General features: G+C 41.2%; 1 protein-coding gene across 1 annotated transcript; it reads right to left on the bottom strand.

The window, feature by feature from the left end:
* Positions 1 to 2,369: 2,369 nt before the first annotated feature.
* Positions 2,370 to 9,622, bottom strand: LOC117266232 (homeobox protein Hox-D4b-like). Its single transcript, XM_033641303.2, has 2 exons — positions 4,465 to 9,622; positions 2,370 to 3,767 (listed from the first exon to the last, which is right to left on the bottom strand). Exons 1-2 carry the CDS (start codon positions 4,886 to 4,888, stop codon positions 3,448 to 3,450), a joined length of 744 nt encoding a protein of 247 aa, XP_033497194.2. The 5' UTR covers positions 4,889 to 9,622; the 3' UTR covers positions 2,370 to 3,447.
* Positions 9,623 to 20,066: the final 10,444 nt, after the last annotated feature.

Below are 20,066 nucleotides of genomic sequence, written 5' to 3'. Positions count from 1 at the left end.
GACAAAAATTCTTAACTAATAGCCATAAAATACATTTATTTTCACCACATTTTTTTAAGACTAGAATGTTATATAAACAGGCTATGAATCAAATAAATCTGGATTTTTTGGTGGATGGAAGTGCCACTGGAGTTGAGATTTTTGGCCCTCAGCTACAGTGGCAAGTGGACAAAAAAAGTTAATTTCCAATCCTGGATCTGACCCAAGACTAAAATATTTCATGGAAACACTATATCAGGAATAACCCCTCAAGATGCCATCTTGTTTTCACGACGGTCCTCAACAAAAATAATACAATATGAGCACAATTAGATACTGCATTTAACAAGACAACAAAAGTAACATGGTGATTGAACAACACCAAATATGACAAAAACAGAGACAACAGAGACCAAAATTAAATGAATAAATATCAAGTAATAAGACATACAAAATCAGGAGACTACACTCCAAGCAATGGATCATTCAGTTATAGGTTATAGAAAAGTGCTAGTGTCAATGATGGCATTAAATAATAAAAACATAATTAGACAGCATTATTGAGGTGTTATTATGGACATGTACAACTGATGGTATTAAAAGAAGACAAGTGTGTTTTTGGACAAGTGGAAATAAGATATGGATCAAATATTAACAAGCAGATTATTCCAAATATAAAGGCCTTATTAGCTAATAACTTAGAGACTGTAGGAACATTAAAATGAGCTGTGTGTCTCAGTTGATAATTAGAGGAGAACGGTCCCATTAACTGCTTTACTGAGGGTACCAATGATGCTGTCTTCTTATGATGGGATTGTCTTTGTTTACGTCTCTTCCAGGCTGCAGTACTTGGCACAACCAGCCGGGGGCGTCCCTGCTTCACCACAGTCAGGCTGCAGAAACAAAGGCAGGTCGGTGTGATTCACAGCAGCCCAGCGTCCACCAAGCGCAAACACATAAATCCCGGACCATTGCAAAATATGATCAGATGTGTTTACAATACAGAGACAATGCAGCGCACACAATTAATGGGATGATATATTCTGTTTGAATAATATTAGTATGAAATACAGCCTGCTCTGCGCTCTGACAGTCTCCACACATGCAGGTTTATTTCTCCATTAAATGTTAATCAGATTCCCATATTGCCAGTAAGAACATGCTGATTTGTTTTTACGGTTTCTGTAAAGTTTTACAAAACACAAAATATATCATGAGCTAATGTGCACGCAGCGTGGGGCCCGTGTAATTGTTGCCAGGTCTGTGGAGGTTCAGTGAATTTCCCACAGCCGAGCGGAACAAGTAAAGTATCCCTCAGGTGTCTTTGGCTGCTGTCTCGAGCTGCACACATGCGTTTTGTGAGTGGATATTTGGACCTGTGTTGGCCTGGCTGCTCCGCTCTGTGCTGGATCTGCAGCTTGTGATAGATGTGCCATGTTGGCCCCGTGTCGGCCCCGTCGTGCCTTTCCTGCACATTTAACTGCGTCTCGACCGGATGCCACCAATTAATGGCTGTGGGCGCTCTTTTGCCTCGCATCCCACCACACACACACACACACACACACACACACACACACACACACACACACACACACACATACAGGGAATACACACAGATAGATGTTTTCTTTCACCTCAAGCAGCCGTGCGCCGTGCGTAAACAATGCGTAAAAGGCGCATATAAGACACAAGATCATGTATAAGATCCTCCAAATCACTGCGAATACGTTTTAAACATACAGAGACGCTGATATCGTGTATACAGCGCTACAATATGTGTCTGCCGTGTGTAAAGCCACGCATTTTAAACTACTATATCTCTTGTCTTTAGACGGCAAACTGTCGCTCTAATGATTAAACGTTCAGGATCACCGTGTATCCGCGGAATAATGCGGAGCACACTTAAATCCTCCCACATGGGAAAGATCCCCACATTTGAAAAGCTTCCCAGTTGAGACATCACGGACTCTAAATGTATCTTGCCCACCTCGAGAGGTTTGACGCTCCGTTAAATTATGCGCGTAACAAAGATCGTCTATGTTACAGAGCATCGTTTTAACGTAAAGTTTAAATGTCTTTGTTTTTCCTACATATGTTGATGTGTTGACAGAGATTTTGATTATGTTTGTGCGCAGTTGTTTGGTTCTTTGTTTGAGCCAATGAATTCGTCTCTCATTTATTAGACACGTCATGTTTGAGGTAGTACTACGTCACTTCCGTAGATCCCCCTCTCACCATCTCGTCAGCCTCCAGCATGGAAAGTCATCCATCCTCCATTTAAATACGGTCACAACACAGGCAGATGGTGTGTGTGTGTGTGTGTGTGTGTGTGTGTGTGATGAGAAAATCACTCGCAGTTTTGCAGTTTGAAACATTTATTTTTTATTTTATTTTTATCATCTAAGTATTTTATCAAAACATTTCCACATATAAAAGAGTTTTTTTCTTCTTGTTTTCTCCCAAAGATGAACACATACAAAAAGACAAAAAGAACAGAGATATTTGCTACATTGAATAAAATATGCTTCTAAATAATACAAATAAAAATAAGTACTGGCGTAGGCTATAATAGGAATCAATAGCATATAAACTGGAATTAAAAAAGAGAACATTTTTATTTGAATGCAACAAAATATTGTTTCGGAGAGGGTTATTTTAAACCTCTTGGTGCTAAACCAACAATCAGAAAGTTCTGTTCGTTAAAACCCTGTAACCCTGAGAGAACACGTTGGATTTACAGTCAGCGTCGTGCAGTAAAAAACTGTACCTCCAATTTGGCTGTTTATTTCCCCGTGCGTAGAAATGTTTCACTTCCCCCCTGAATTATCAATTTTGGAGTAAAGTAAACTGCACGGTATGGCTACTCATCCTACTAAATATGCATTGTTTTGGGATGCTCCTCTATGTACAAAATAAAAGCCCAATTATTCTGCGCGTCAGCTGCTGAGCAATTTGGCGTTTGTGGTGTTTCTGTTTTGCCCCTTTAAGCGCCAGTATGTGGAAACAACATTTGGTAATGTGCGTATTCATAAGTTAGGCTATTTTATGTTTTAGGTAGTATTCTAAAAACCCTGTATTATGTTTACCCTGTAGAAATAAAACCCTGTTTTCTCCAAAGGACACTCTCCAACCAACAGGCACCGAGCTAGTGCGCCTGTAATATCGGATGTCTAAATATGAAACCTCCAGAGAGATGTCAGATCATCTCAAAACAATCATTCATGAATTAAATATCGGACTAAAATTGGTTTCAATCTCACAACAGAAATACTTAAAAACACTTGAGGTTAAAAAATAAGGCAAAATACATTCTGGATTTTCTGAGGCCTTATTTTGGCACAAAGATGGAAAGCCTGTATTTTAAAGCAGAATAGTTTCAGTCACCCTGGATCAATTTAGCATCATCAGTTTTGGAGAGTGAAGGTGCCAACATGGCTGCCTGTGACGGCCAAGCTCCGCGTCATGTGTTCAGACGGTTATCAGCGCCTTCACGTTGGTGCTGCCGCTGTTGTTGTTGTTGTTGTTATTGTTGTTGTCCGTTGCCTTCTTGTTTTTGCTCCGTCCTTTGGTGTTGGGCAGCTTGTTATCTTTCTTCCAGCGCATGCGCCGGTTCTGGAACCACACCTTCACCTGCCGCTCAGACAGGCAGAGCGCGTGGGCCACCTCGACGCGGCGGCGGCGCGTGAGGTAGCGGCTGAAGTGGAACTCCTTCTCGAGCTCCAGAACCTGCTGGCGCGTGTAGGCCGTCCGTAGTCGCTTCGGCTCCGGGCCCACGTGGTTCGGATTTACTGTGAGAAAATAATGATTATTATTGTAATAATAAATAAATAAGATAAAGGGAGAGAGAATTAAAGCAAGATCATATTTTTTATTTTATATGTATGCATTATTTTTTTTTTACTCATTTGCTATGTCCAATAATTATTAGATATTATTCTAAGAATATAAATCGATACCTTACACACTAAAATAAATTAGATTAAATTAGCCAGTATTTTAAATGTTATTTAAATATTATAGCAGTTATTATCATGTGGTCATTTTTAGGGTTGATCTTTATTTGTGGTTGTGCCGGGAACAGCTCCAGAATTTTTTTATTTTACTTTTAACTCACAGCTTTTTGTTCAGCCGCAGCTCTGCACACCAGACACACGATTCCGCGTGCGTACACGAACACGCACACACGCTTTCTCTCTCTTTCTCTGTCACACACACACACACACACACATATACATAACACACGCGCGCGCCATGGCAGGGGCCATAAAACTTTATAGCGGTTGTAATTCTCCCTGACTCTCACTAAGATCATAAATAACTCGACCAACAAAAAAGCGGTGCTCACAAATGGACAAAACACTAGAAAGAAAGAAAGAAAGAAAGAAAGGAAGGAAGAAAGAACATAAACATGGAGCCAGGCGAACTGAAATGAGGCGGAGATGAAAGTGTGGATTAGAGAAAGATAAAATCTCCAGGTTATCTCACCATGAGCGACGTGCACTTTCTTCATCCACGGGTAGACAACAATAGGCGGCTTGTCTTTCCCCTGGCAGGCCGTTTTCCTCTGCACCTGAGCGGGCTTTGCGCAGGTCATCCAGGCCTGGCACTGCAGGTCACCCACGGAGAACCTCGACTCCTTCCCGGTGCCATCTGTCTCCCTGTATCCGGGGAAGGCAGCACCTTGGTCCTCTCCATCCTCCCGGTGGTGCCCCTGCAAAGAGTGATAGCCGGTTTGTTGTGGTGTGTATGGAGGCGGAGGGGGCTGCATGGGCTGATAGCCCCCTCCATAACTACCACTGTCCTGGGGGTTGTTGTAATACCCCCCTTGGTCACTAAAATTACTGTAATCTTCTTCACAAGGCGGGAACTGCGGCTCAGCATATTTACAGCTCACCACGTAGGACTCCATGATTGATTTATAGCGAGGCTGGTAGGAGAATACTAATTTTTCTTTCTCTCCCCTCTCTGTGTCTCTTTTTCCCCCTCTGGCATCAAGCCATCCTGCGGCTGTCAAATAGACGGACGGCCGCGCGGGCCACGTGACCCCGCGGCCAGCCAATGAGAGAGGGCACTCCGGGTTGTTTATGTCAGACGTAATGGGATAATTTGGAGGAAAAAAATGTTCATTATAGGACTAATGAAGCTCTGGTGGCGGGGAAAATGTTTAAGAATAGATGTTTGAGAATAAGGTTAAGAATCCTTTAGACCTCATGGAGACTAATTATCATCAAGAATTAATTATGTTTAGTTAGGCTATTCCTATCTATCTATCTATCTATCTATCTATCTATCTGTCTATCTATCTATCTATCTATCTGTATATCTATCTAATCTATCTGTCTAATCTATCTATCTGTCTATCTATCTATCTATCTATCTATCTTTCTATCTATCTATCTATCTATCTATCTATCTAATCTATCTGTCTAATCTATCTATCTGTCTATCTATCTATCTATCTATCTATCTATCTTTCTATCTATCTATCTATCTATCTATCTATTCTTGTGTCTCTATCTGCCCCTCCCCACCCCCTCCCACACACAGCACCTATTGAAAACGCACGGACTGTAGATTTATGACTTTTGGCTGAGTGACTTTTACCCCCTCACAGATGGCCGGAGCTGAAAAATTAATCTGGCCCATATTGAGGGGCTGCGGGGCCATATTTGGCCTTGTGGTGAGTCAAAGGACGGACAACAAAACATGGCCGGTCAGAAAGGCCTCCAATAAAAGAATGAGATAAAAGGTTCCCAGACAGTGACTAGTAGTTGGCTTTGTTCGGGCTGGGGTCAGCCTGAGGTGTCCCGCTCACCACCGCCACCAACTCGGCTTTTTAAAGACATTCCCGGGCTTAAAAAATGACACCGAAACGAGAGAGAAACGCGACAGGGCTGAAAAATGAAAGCGAATTACGCAAATCAAAGAGATAAATATGTTAAATTTGAGCCCTCACACGGAGAAAAAGTCGTAATGAGGGAGCTTGTAGCTATTCCGTGCGCACCTCATGCGTAAATATTTTATCTTGCGCTAAAACGCAGTCCAAAATGCTAAATCACAAATGCCATGTCCTCAAAGAACACCTTAGCAGTGAGGATCAGATCATAAATCCGTGTTATATCCTCCAGGATCTCATGAAGACTTCTCCTTAGGCTGCAGCTGCTGCTCTCTGAGGACGCTGAAGGTCTGATGCTCAGCCAAAAGCTCTTAATAAGCCCTGCGATGTCGTATTACTTCTGCCTAATATGCCCTGTAATAATGCTCTAATAAAGAGCGGAGGAAGGAAATGTTTTTGCTTGGCTGAGGCATTAAAGGAGCTCATGCGGAGGGTGTAAATGGTTTGAGGGTTTTGGCATGGCTGACAGAGTACAAGTGAACTAAGGATTATATGGGCTTAATATATCTGATCTAATGAGTCATCTGTTCAGAGTGGCTCATAATGGATGACAGAAAATGACTGATAAGCTACTAGAACAGTGATAAAGTGACTAAATCTCACTTTTATGTCACTTTGAATATTTTCTTGTGTTTTATAGGCAGTGGTGGACTAATGCCATCCAACAGGCAGAGCATTTAAACGTGAAAACAAATCTGGGCAGTGAAGGAGTCCCTTGCCTCAGCAGCTTCCTGAGATGCACTGAGCAAAGCCCCTACACCATGATTTGGTGTAACTGCTTGTGTTAGAATTTCACAGGAGGATTTTCAGCCACTTGGTTATTTTTAAGCTTCAGTTTCAGACATTTGGCAAGGTAAAGCAACATATCTGTAGACAACAAAATGGGAAAAGGACGCATGAGTGCCAACAAATTTAAATCATATATTGTAGTAAAGAAAACAAACTGAAAGGTAGATTTTATGCATGTTAGTCAGGGTGTCAGCATACATGTTAATATAGTGTTAAGTTTTGTGTAAACAAATCGCTTCAAAATACTCAGAAATACTCCACACAGCCTTTCTTTATGAGTAGTGGGCTGCAGATGTTCACATCATTGAGGCAGCAAGTCTTGTTGCCTTTACTTTTTCCTGTGTTTAAAGGAATACTTCACCCTCCAAGTGATCATTTGTGTGTCAGTTTCTTAACCTGTGTTACGTTGAATTCAGGAAGGAAACTGTTTTTCTTGCACGCCTCCATGGCGCATGAAAAATCCAGACACAGAAAGAATTCTTGATGAATTGCAGTCATAAGGGTCCACATTTAAAACACAAAACTATATCCATCTACAACCTGTGCAGTGTAACCCAAGTCTCATTTATCCAGTCATATGCTCACTGTTTCCTAAACAGATGCATTTTCACTTACACTCCACTCACCTCATGCATGGACGAGGAGTGAATGCACTGTTTTTGCAGGAGTGTTTTTAACAGTAAAGTTTCAGCCAAAATGCATGTGTTTGGGATGTACTGATCCAGCCCAGTCAGCAGAAGAAAATGTTGGCACTGTATGTTCCTGCAAATGCATGTTTCAAACATATATCAGCATTTCTAAAGTGACCAAGTATACAAATTGACTATGTCATTGGGAGGTGGGTTAGATGCCCGCCAAGCTGCCACCATATGAGACCAACAAACAGCAAAACTGGTTGTGTTTTAACCAGCAGGGGTAGTGCCACAAAAAGCAGTAGCTTTTTACCAAGATATCGCTGCTGGGATTGTGCCTGTAAAACTGGATGTTTTAAGCCAAAACATGATCTTTTCCTAACCATAATCAAGCATTTTTTTTTTTGGTTAGAGAAGTATTTTACCATTGTAAAGATAGTCTGGGCTGTAAACTGGGCTGTTCATGCAGTAGAAAGACGCAACTACTTCTTAAATCAGTGCTACAGGACCAGAGAAAACAGAGAAAAGGGACATGGTTTGCTTTTGCTTAAGAGGTAGAGAACCAACAACTACCAGAACGCAAAATGCACATCAGACCAATAAATGTTCCTGCTGCTGGGTGACATAATGCTAACTTGTCCATTTGACACAATGGCGGCTGGCTGGTACCAAACAATCTTGTATTACAGTTAAACAGTAAGCTAAGCCATGTTTCTGAAAACATTTGAGATGAAAAAAAAGGCAATGCAGTAACTCTTATCTTGGTCTATATTTGATCAGCGCTGCTTAGTTTTAACAATTGATATCAGATTTTCTCAGCCTCTGAGAACTCTTGCTATTACAGCTAAACACGGCCCTAAATCTGTTTCTGAAAACATTTTAGGTGAGAGTTGTTACTGTTTGATCTGAGTTTGAGAGGGAAAGAGGGGCAGGCCTGTCACTTGATCCATACTCTTTGTGTTCGCAGTGGAGGCATGGGTGGCCGGCATGGATATATAAAGAGACCTGGATACAGTATTAGAGGTGGGGCCGTTCACTCCTTTGAAAGCTGCTCAGTGGAGCTTGAAGCCAAAAAAGCTCTATTACCATGGTTTGAAATTACCTGGATCTTCTGCATTATGGCACCCAAAGAGCAAGCACACTAAACTTTCGGCAGCCAAGTGCAGATGAGTGGCTAACTTTCGCTGGCTGGACAGCTAACTTCGGGTTTAGCAATTCACAAACTTGAATGGGGATGGAATGATTTAATCTTATGCAGCTCTTCTTAGACTTTTGAAATGTCATCAAGCTGAACAACTCAAATCTTGATAATGAAATGAAACATTTTGCGGGGGTTGTGAAGCTGAAAAAAATGTATCCACTGATTTACAGACGTCTCTTTCCCAATACAAGTCTATGGGAAGAAGTCTTTTGGGCCCCATGGCATGACATGACAGACCCAGACAGTGTAGTTCCACTTTTGGCCACTATGTAAAATTGGCGCACCTTCTGGGGGCCTAATGGTGGTCAATACGAAAAAAAATGCAGAAGCAACAGCCCAAGAGCCAGAGAAACTCAGCCGAATATGCATAACATGTCATCTGGTTGAGTTTCGCTGGGAGGGGAGCAGGTAGATCTAGGCACTGGTTGGATGCAGGGACGTTTACCATAGTTCATGAACTACCCACAGTGTTACAATACAAAGCCGGTTGAAAATCTGTGAGGTGTCCCTTTAATGAATGGTACAATGGTACATTGCCAAAATCTTTATTGGCAATAAGGTTGACCGAACAGACAACTGGATAAATGAGACTTGGATCATACTGCACGAGTTGTGTGAGAGCTTGTAAATGGATGTTTTGAAACAGTTTAGCTGGTGTTAAACGCAGTCTGCCAGAATTTTCTCTTTTTGGATTCTTTGTCCAACATGAAGGCACGCAAGAAAAACCTTTCCTTCCCAAACTGAGTAATTGATCTACTAATGATCTTTTGGGGAGAGGTATTGCTTTAAGCTTTGTGCTGCAGCTAAATAGCTTTCTTAATCAAGACTCAACTGAGCGGACTTAAACGCTGCCAGAGAATTGGTGTAATCACAGTGTAATGACATCTGTGTGTAACCTGCTCGTCCAAACCATCCTGGTGATCAGTTTGGATGCAAATAGCAAAGAATGACACGACAATCTAACTTCCCCTCATTCACCCCATTGGTGCTGCTCGATGTGTAGACAGCCGTAGCCTCCAGGAAAGTGTGAGTTGTAGAAAGTGAAAGAGAGCAGGACCACAGAGCAAAAGCACTGTTAACAGTCGTTGGTTTTTCATTCCTCTCCCTCTGATTTTGATCGATGGTTAGTCATCACCCATAGACTCCCCTAGAACCCAATCTGTGACTGAGGCAGCTCCACACACATTCGGTTCTACAGGGTATATATAGGCGACGCTTAATGTCACGGCTCACCGCTGATGACTTCTTTTGGTTGCTGACAGAGATTTACACTCACACCTTCTCACAGAGATTTTTTCCTTTGATTGTATTTGCTTCGACTCACAACTCAACCCATCCCTTCATTTTTTATCGAGGTGTTTCCATTGTTCAACACATGATGTATCAGTGTCACTGTGTAATTGATTGAAACCATTAACGGTGCTTGTAGCATGTAGCTTTTTGACATCGATAACTCATTAAGGTACACCACATTAATTCTGATACATATGTGTAATTACTGCAAGCAAGCAAGACTGTCAAGACTGGCAGCCTCAACAACATGGTGGATATCAGGTTGGGATATCTGTGAAATCTGTCTCGTAGCAGCACAGTGAGAGAGAGATTTACAGAGGTAAATAGCTGGAAGGGGAGCTGCGTTTCCACCGGAGAGGGAGCTAAAAGTTTATCATAATGGCACATGGTGTACAAGTTAAACTCTAAAGAAAGAATACTTTTAAAAACTTGCATCAACAACACCAGTAGATACGTTTTCTTTCCACCCACAGTCTCATTTGTCGTAATTAAACCACATAGCAGTGTCAGAAATACTGAAATCTACTACTGAAATACTCTTCATCATCGTACATCATTCAGCTCTGCACTGCAAGAGCATTCCTAATCAGTATGTGTGACCATGGCACTTTTACAAAGATGTATATGCTTATACTGGATTGGAAAAAGTGTCATGAGTACATACAGAACTGTAAAAACAGTGGAAATGAATGATTTTCTTCCACAAAAGAGAAACCTGACTCATGCTATATAAGCTCCTTTTACGCTGCCTCTTCAAGGCAGGAATATTGTGCCGTTGTTCCATCTTGCTTTTTTCTTAAAAGGTAGGCCTACAGTCGTCGTCAACAGCGGAGGTAGTAACAGTGCAGAACCAGCATCTGTGTAAAAGGGACAGAATGTGGGACAGGATCATGGGCAGGACAGCTGTGACGTTTTGACGACATGTGTTATGTGCAGCCTTCCCCAGGAGATTTAAAAAGTAGCTGATAGCAGTTAGCAGCTAACTCAAAGAGGAAGAACAGCAGCTGAAAATGTCCACAAATTGGGAAAACAGTGAGGTCCAGAAGTCCCTTACCCTCCAGCAGAGGACGAGATTAGCCGCCATATAACAGGGACAGTGTTTTAAAAGCACTGCCAACATGTATGTTATATGTCACACTAGAGGTTGATGCTGTCATGTTAAATGCATAGACTTTAATAGTAACTAGATAACAGACTCCAAGATGGCGCGATAGAATATATCGATAGAATTCACGATAGAAAGATTCATAATTGGTCTTGTTGGCAGTTGTAGGTGTCCTGTCAACAGTTTTACAGACGTCTCTTTTATTATGGCGGTCTATGGGGAAATGATTTTTCAGCTGCAGGGGATTTTGTCACTGCAATACTGAGAGTGGCCTCTGGGAAAAATTTGCTGCAAGGCTGGCGGCTTTCCCGGAAGCCTGAAAATCCCACAGTGGAGCGCCATGATGCCGCTGTTGTTTGGTTCTGTGCAAAAATGCAAAAGCAGCATAAAGGAGGGACTTCGTAGTTGCCCTGTTGTGCAATGTCTGCAGAAAACAGGCTATAGTTTGTTACTGATGGCCTCACGTGGTTGAACAGCCCTCGCATATTTTGTTATTTTAAACATTTGATAATAACCAGGAACAATCGAGGCTCGATCAGTTGGTTCATCCACCTTTTCCACAGCTTCACCAGCTATCTACGGTTAATGACAGTTGGTCATCTGCCAAAGTTTCTGAACAAGCCACCAGCCTGTTTACAAGCTACCAGCCGCAGTGCAAACTAAAAATGGAGGCTGCAATGTTTGAACGAACGTGGCCCTGAGGGCTGGTCTTAAATTTCCCATTTAGATCCTGGTGAAACACACAGATGATGGTCAACAGCCGCTATAGATGTTTATGATTCAACATCTGTCATCTGCTGGCCAGTGGAAGCGCCGCAGGCTATATATCCAAAGTCTGAATTATAATCAGGCAGTGAGAGGCATTTCACAGATATAGCTGATATCATATTGTTGTTTTTGTCTCTTTGTTCACTGGTCTTGCATCAGTATGTATTAGATAAAGGGTAAAATATATGTTATCATATACTGGTTTCTATCCCACCCCATTTAATTATGCTCATACTCTTTTTTTTTCATTTTTCCATTCCCACATCTCATGTCTTTATTCATACATGGTAATATATTATTAGGAATATATAGCTGACATTTCCTGGTGCAAATAGGAGCTGTTGTTCATGTGTATTAACTGTATGTTTGGAACAAGTTGCCACAGGGATTGTCTGTTCCCAGATCTTGCCTTGGGGCAATTTTCTGCATCCCGGCAGGAACTCATTTCTGCTGTTTATTCCCAGGGCTGTTTGAGTGAGGAGCTGCTGAAAACTCTGCTCTGAACCATTTGTTGTTAAAGCTAAAAAGCTTGGGTAGCACATAGTGAGAGAAACAGCAAGCAAGATTGGTTTGAACACAAAACATGAAGAGTTTTGCAGCTGAGCTAAACATTGATTTTTAACATTTTGAATGGATTCGGTTGAGTAATGAAGGTGCAGTTTCAGGAGTTTGGAGCTCCTGACCTGCAGATGAAAAAGTACAAAATGCTCAAATATCTATTCAGCTCAGGACTATTAATCCACGCCTGCACTAAAAAAGGACTTTGACCTAAAACTTTTCATTTTTCACACTAATTCCAGCCCAAACTCTGCAGCTGAATGGGGGGGTTGAATGCAGGAATCATTAGCTCGCACCTTCTGAATGGAGCTCCACAGCTCTGAACTTTGGCGGACTCCTTTTTAGGGCAAACAACAACAACAGGGAGATGTTTCGCTTTTTGAAAGAGCATTCTTCTGTGAGAATGTAGCCTAGCTGCCGTCAGGTCGCGAGAGGGTCAATCAGAATCGTTGACCGCTGGTTCACCGTTTCATTAGTCCTCGCGCTGGACAGGGCCACGCAGGGGCTCGAGCTGGGGACCATCCAGAGTTCACGCGGCCTGCGGGAGTCGCGAGCCCATTGTTTCACAGCTCTCTGTGGATGGATTATTGTTGTGAAAAGGCGAATGCTGGTTTGAAATTAAAGGGTTAAAGTGCGAGAAAATGGCCATTTTTATCAAATATAATCTACTGATTTAATCTAATTGAATAGATTTTTTTCCCTTCACTAATTATTCCTGCCGTTTAATCACCCCTCATATATCACTTTTCAATTATTGGCAAAGTATTGATCACCATTTGTGCACCATGAGTTCCTCTATTGTTGAACATGCTGTCCTGATTTTTACATTTCAGATTATATTTTAATTTCTTCCGCAGCCCTCTGAGCTCATTTAACAGCTGCTTTTCTTATATCAGCCTTTTTAGACAAACTCTGCCTCTCTGTTATATAAAGCCATTCACAAGTGGCTTTTCTTTCTCGGGGTCGTTTCACTTTTTCATCTTAGACAGGCTGACCGCCGGCTCACCCCTCCGCCCCCGGCCCGTTGCCGGGTCAAAGCCGAGCTGAGAGCTGCTCTAACCCGGTTTAGACATTAACTGCGACCTCCAGCCCTGCATGGGAACACATGCTCCGTCTCAGGCTGACCAGTGCGAGCGAGAAGGAGCCTCGAAATATGACTGTAAATGAAGAATAAAATATAAGATTGCAGAATTTTATATATATTTTTATGCCAGCAGCTGCAGAAAGCAAGATGTGGAAATTACTGGTTTATTGATGAGCAAATTGGGATAAGCCTCAGATCGATTTAATGGCCCAGAAGGTAAAAAAGAAGTAGTCTAAATAACACGGCAGAGACGATAAATTAAAAAAAAAAAAAACATTAAAAAAATTAAATAATTGACTGAAGGAAATTGTAGGCTGTGGTTTATTTATGCATTTATTTATGTTTCCAAAATAGTGTAGACTGTAAACTTATTAAAATAGATCAGAATATCCTGCTTCAAACATCAGTATATTATTGTGAAGTCTGGGTTTAAAACCCTTTGCATCACAGAGGATGTAAGTGTTGCTGAATATTATCTAAATACAAAATGTTTTCGACCATTGTAATAAAATAAGAATTAACAAAATGCTTCCTCTGGCTGAAACCGTCAGTCTACAGAACATTTGTGCACAATCCACTGCACCTGAAACAGTCCCTGCACCAAATGTGCTCTCCGACCCTGCACATGATTTGGTTAAAGGTAGTTTCAGAGATTCATGTCACTGTCGTGTATTTGTGTCTGTCACACGCGCCCCCAGCTGTGACTGTAATCAGAATTTTCTCCTCCTGGTCATAAACTGCTGCTGTACAGTTTCTCCTCTCGCTCCTGTTTACAGCTGCAGAGGAGGGAGGAGAGGAGAGGAGGTTTGGTGTGAGCACCACAGATAGTCGTAAAAATTTAGCATGTCGAGAAAGTGCCCTAACTCCTGATAACTCAAACCGTGTTTACATATACACACTTAAAACATCCAGCAACACGAGCAGGACAGGAAATCACTGTGCAGAGTCAGTCTGACGACAGGTCGCTGCTGAAGGTGCTCAAGTGACAACTCCTGCAGAGAAATCTGAAATGTGTTTTCCGATAGAATATCATTAAAGCTTAATTTCAGTGGCTACTATCGCCAATTTAACTTTGATTAACTCTCTGAAATCTGGAGCGACATCATTTCTATTGTGCTGCTTTCAGACAAGTTTTTAATTTCGATTAAATATTTGCGATTTCTTTCAAAAGAAAAAATAGGGGCAAAGGCGATGAGCAACTTGGTAGGACATGTCCCAACAATTGCAAAATATTAAAAGATTCAGATAATTATTTTAAATAAATAATTAAATAAAAACCCAGGGGAAAAAAGAAAAAGCTATGGCAAAAAACTAGGCTATATATTATTACATTTTAAAATTATGACACAGATTTTTCTTTCGTTTTTTTTCTCAAGAATTTTAAAACACTTTTTTTTCCGGTAATTTCTGTCTTTGTTTTTAACTTTCTCTCCTTGTTTTTCTTTTTTAACTCATTTTCTTGCTTTTAATTTTCTCTTTTTACTATTTTTTTTGGGCCATTGCTTCTTCCGACGTTTTTGAAAGAAATCCAGACAATTTGTTCGGGTTTCAAAAGGTTAACATAGGAATTATTATTAATATGTCGTCTCTGAACGGCAGATTATGATGTCTAAATCTGGTAATCCTCAACATGTGGAAGAATTTAGGCGCTTCACAAAGTAAAGGATGGACTGTATGCTCACTTAGGAACACATGTGCTGCGGAGATCGTGCACACACACAAGCACACATCTGTCCTGTCATGTTAAAGACAGTGATGGGAAGGTTACTTCGGAGTGTAACAGGTCAGAGATCACTAGTTAGACTGTTAAAAATGTATTTAAATGGCTTTATCACAGTAATGTAACTTATGACATGTAATTATTTTAATTACTTTTCTGACAAATGTTTTTAACTGAACGAACACACAAGTGCCTGACTGATGCTATCAAATGTGTCCCAGCAGTTCTGCTGACCAGCGCTGTCTGGATATTTGTCAAGAGATTTAACTCCTGTGTAACCAATATTTTTATTAAGGAACTGTGATTTAATTATATATTTTTCTCTGTAACTTTAACTGATTACAGTTACATTTATTTGTAGTTTAATCACGTCAATACGTTACAATTAACTAGTTACTCCCCAACGCTGGTTTAAGACTTGCTATAAAATAAGCGATGTTAAACCACAGACCTCTGTTAACTTTAAAAATATAGAATAGGTCTGAACATAGAGCCCGTTTGAGTCACTGCAACAGTCCTCCCTAATAAATAAATAAATAAATAAACAGGGGAAATCTGGAAAGTCCTTGGAAATTTTGGATACAAAAAAAAGGCCTTTAAAACGCGTTAAAATCAATGACTGACCTCAATAGTGGATATTTTTAGGACGTTAAATAGATATAATTTTATTGTCCACCTCAGTGGAAACTTGGCTTCCCTCAGACACATCAAAGGTACACACACACCACACGTAACACAATACACCATTAAAAACGTACAATTTTACAACCTAGCATATGATACAATATAGTCCAATTATAGGGCATTAAGTTATATAAATAATAAAAGAGAGCACATCTTATAAAACAGTTCCCAAATCCCTGACATGTTTAGTCTTCTGGTGAATAGTTGTTTCGGTGCAGCAGCAATTTCTGAAATTATAGTTTATATAAAACAACAAAGGTTTAAAGTTTAAAAAAGAAAATGAAATCAAAGCATTTAATGTGACCCAGTGTCACGTCTTACCCTGAACCCCGCCTTGAATTTCACCAAATCAAGGCCTTGAAAGTGTTTGAATTTAATGTCCGTGAGACTTTGAGTGCGCTTTCAGCCCAAACTATGATTTAATTAGATCAAATGTCGGACTACAGGTGGCTGTTTGGATCTTTGGACCCCCTCAGTCACCTACACAGGGGCCTTTGGGTGCTCCTCGGACCACAGCTTGAATTGGGGGAACACCCCCCCCCCCCCCCCCATCACCACCACCTCTGCCCCCCCTGCTCCTGACAGTCATAACTTCATATCTGCGCCAAATATGAAAACAAGACACACTTACTTGTTCTGCGCTACTCTCGCGTTAAAACACGGCCGTGAGTTACAGTAAAATCCCGTTGGAGCGGATCGAAGCAGATTATCGGAGCCGTGTCCGCTGTTTCTGCTCTCTGCGACACAAAGAGCATTCTGTTGATTTCGGACAAATATCGGCTACCAATCCCATCTGGCCGCCTGTCGGCTATTTTCTCTGAGTTATATTTTGGGGCTTGTCAAACGGCCGGCAATAAAACACACTTTATTACCGTCACGTGCTCTGCTTTTTTTTTTTTTCTTTTGCTGCTCCCACGCGGGTTCATAAATTATTAGGCCCTGCACCGAGAGCTGCTTTATTCGATAATGGCGCCAAAGGAAAAATGCTTTAATCTTTGCGGTTTGATGCGATTGGAGATTAAAATATAACGCCTTTTGTGGTCAGCATAATTTACAGGGTGATTTGAGTAGCTGCAATGTGTTTTCCCTCTTTTTAAATTCTGTTTTTATTCTATTTTTGACTTTCTTTTTTTTTAAGAAATTATTTTTTTCTTTTTGTTTCTGGTGTTTGAGTGAAATAATTTGCCCTTTTTATACTAATCTGAGCTTTTTCGTTGCCATAATAATTAAAGGCTGCACATTTTCCTCCACAAAATAGTGTTGGACATTGTGAATGTTGTAAAAATCCGTGCGTAAATCTGATATTTCTTGTGCGTAAAATGCTGTCACCCTGCCGAGCCCCCCGTGTGGTTTCGCACTGCAGTCCTTTCCTCCACAACCAGCAGAGACTAAACGCTGTTTGCATTTTTCCGGATGTTTCTGGAATGCTGTTTGGAGCATTTGTTTCCTGCTTTGATTTCCGTAAATGGGGAGCAATAAAACCATAAAGTGGCTCTGTGAAAACACTCCGCGGGTCCCTGTGTGTGTGTGTGTGTGTGTGTGTGTGTGTGTGTGTGTGTGTGTGTGTGTGTGTGTGTGTGGCTGTGTGTGGCTGTGTGTGTGTGTGTGTGTGTGTGTGTGGCTGTGTGTGTGTCCTCAGCAAAAACAATGCATTAAACCACAAGTTGCATAAAAACTGCTTTTAAAAACAGACTTACATGACGATAAGTTAATTATAACAGGCACAATAATAATAATAAAAACGTTTGGAATTGAACTTTATCAAGGCGCATTCATTCAGCCATATGTCTGCAGGATAAAATATCTGAACAAGGCACATTTCACATGTTTGATCATGTGCAGCAAAACATGTAATTTGGGTTTTTGGTTTTGATTTATTAGTGTCGTTTTCAGAAATGCTGGAAACATCTCCAACATGCTCAGCAGCCACACAACAGATTAATAATGGCGCACAGTCTGAGCTGGATGGCACCAGTGCACAAATGCGCAGTGTCCACGAAGTGCAAAATTATCTTTCTCTCTATCTGTCCTTTAATTCCGAAAGTGTCACGGCTGTTTTTTTTTTTAAACCCACTTGGATCTGTGATTTATGGCGCCTCGGCTTGGCGTCCTGCCTAATAACGCCCTCTGAGCAGCTGGAGCATAAAATCCCGTCCAGACCAAACAGAAATGTCCCGACACAGGAGAGTGGATCAAGTCGCGCTGGTCGAGGTGCATTCAAGGTAACTGGGAGAAGAGATTTCTCATGACCTCCAAGCTGAATGAACAGGAGGGCGAGTGGGAAGATGGTGTATACTGGAGTCTGAAGCCAGAATACTGATGCTGCTGGAGAATGCGTCATTCTTGAATCTGTAGCGCCCTCTAGTGTTTAAATGATACGCAACAGCATCTCCGGTGCGTGTGGAGCTGCTGCAGGATGCACGGCAGATCAACACCATCGTGGCTGCTTATTGTGATGTTGATCATATAGGAGGAAGATGTGGCAGCATTTGAACGAGGAGCTTTCAGCAGCAAGTAGATCGGTAATATTGAAATTAATTTAGTGTGTGTGTTATTGTGCAGATAAGCGTCTATGATGCAAGTTTGAAAAACATTTTTATGTATAGTATTTAAATAAACAGACTGCTTTTGCATTTCGAGCCCTTTCTAGAAGCATGCTGCACTGTGAGTCACGCATTCCCTGACAGTCACCGCCCCCTGGTGGCTCATGATGACAATAGCACCCATAAAATGGCATACAGATGTAAAATAGGATGAATGAACAGTCTGGCCACCACTTCAAATTCAAAATCACATAGATTATATCATGTGACACAACTTATTCGTTATACCTCACACAGTTTATGTGTAATTAAGTAAAAACAAAAAGCCATTTCTAAAAAATCAAAATCTGGACCCTTCTGTTCTCTCCAACTTCAGACCTATTTACAAGCCTTTTTTTGTCCAAAGTTTTGGAAGAAGTAGTTTTTATTCAGTTGCAAACATTTTTTAAATGACTAAGGTATATATAAAACCTTTCAGCCTTTAAGAGTTTTTAATGATCTTTTAGCTGTTGACTCAGGCAGCTCTGCTGTCCTGGTGCTGTTAGACCTGACCGTTTCCTTCGAAACTATGAAGCACAGCATTCTTTTTTTCATGCCTGGAACATTGTGTGGGCATTAAAGGTACAGCCCTCAAATGGTTCCAGCTAAACGTCACTGATCGGAGCTTCTCTGTTTGCCTCAGTGAAAACAGTGGCCCCACTTACTTTGGGGTTCCACAAGGCTCCATTTTGTGACCTTGCCTCCTCTCACTGTATATGCAACACATTCTCACTCCGGCCTCATCGCAGTTCTGACGTTCGGTTGTAGTCTTTAAATATCGAGATGCAATGTGCAAGGTACCCTTAATGTAAGTGCATATTGTCCTTTATGAACGAAAATAAACTAAACTAAACTAAACCCTGGGCGCATTGGTTGTTGATGTTCTGGGTTGCCGTGTCAACTTCAGCCCGTTACATGCATTGTCTGATTTCAAAATACAATTCTGTTTTAACAGGAAATGTACAGTTTGCATACAGTCTCTTTCAAAATAAATGCACTACTTCGATACAAAACTGCAAATTGATGTTTTTTTTTCCTTCACATGGTTACATTAAGCTAACACATGCACATGGTTGGGTTTATGGGCAACAAAAGCACATCTTGTGGTTTGGGAAAAGAACAGGGTTTGGCTTTACAATCTCACAGGAAGCAAACCTCAGCCTCCCAAGCAAAAGTGAAAGTTGGATGAAAGTCGGTAGTTTTTAGACGCCATAACAAAATAATGGCAACCAGCCGCAGATCACGCCAATGCAAAAAGACAGCTTTTTTCGTCAATGTCTGATGTCCAAAGTCACTGATCAAGCGAGTCTCACTTAAGAGTGAGACTGGGTTGCAGTGAGCACTCCCAAACAGTGGCCCCACTTACTTGTGGGGTTCCTCAAGGCTCCATTTTGGGCCCTATCCTCTTCTCTCCATTTAACTGCTTTTGCAGATGATGTCCCGATCTATTTATTTATTAATCAACTTACTTCAAACTGGAAAAAGAAAACAGGACCATATAACACCAGTATTGGCCTCCCTCCACTGGTTTCCTGTCCATTTTAGGATTGATTTTAAAATTGTATCGCTGGTTTTAAAGGTTTCAAACAGCCTGGTGCCACCTTATCTAGCAGAACTTCTGTATCTTCATACTCGAGTGAGAGCACTGAGATCGAGCGATCAGATGCTCTTGGATTTTGCGTGGCTGCCCCTACACTCTGGAACATCCTTACCTATACAAATGAAAACTGCTCCGACATTAGAAACTTTTAAGTTGCTACTGAAAACCTGCCTCT

Source organism: Epinephelus lanceolatus, chromosome 17 (genome assembly GCF_041903045.1).
Source record: "Epinephelus lanceolatus isolate andai-2023 chromosome 17, ASM4190304v1, whole genome shotgun sequence".
Taxonomy (NCBI): domain Eukaryota; kingdom Metazoa; phylum Chordata; class Actinopteri; order Perciformes; family Serranidae; genus Epinephelus; species Epinephelus lanceolatus.
Note: the sequence above shows the minus strand (reverse complement) of the source record. Positions and strands in the feature narration are given on the sequence as shown.

Coding starts and splice junctions, on each gene's coding strand:
- LOC117266232 (XM_033641303.2), bottom strand. CDS start 4,888: ATGGAGTCCTACGTGGTGAGCTGTAAATATGCTGAGCCGCAGTTCCCG. Junction 3,768..4,464: donor GAAAGTGCACGTCGCTCATG/GTGAGATAACCT, acceptor ATTTTCTCACAG/TAAATCCGAACCACGTGGGC.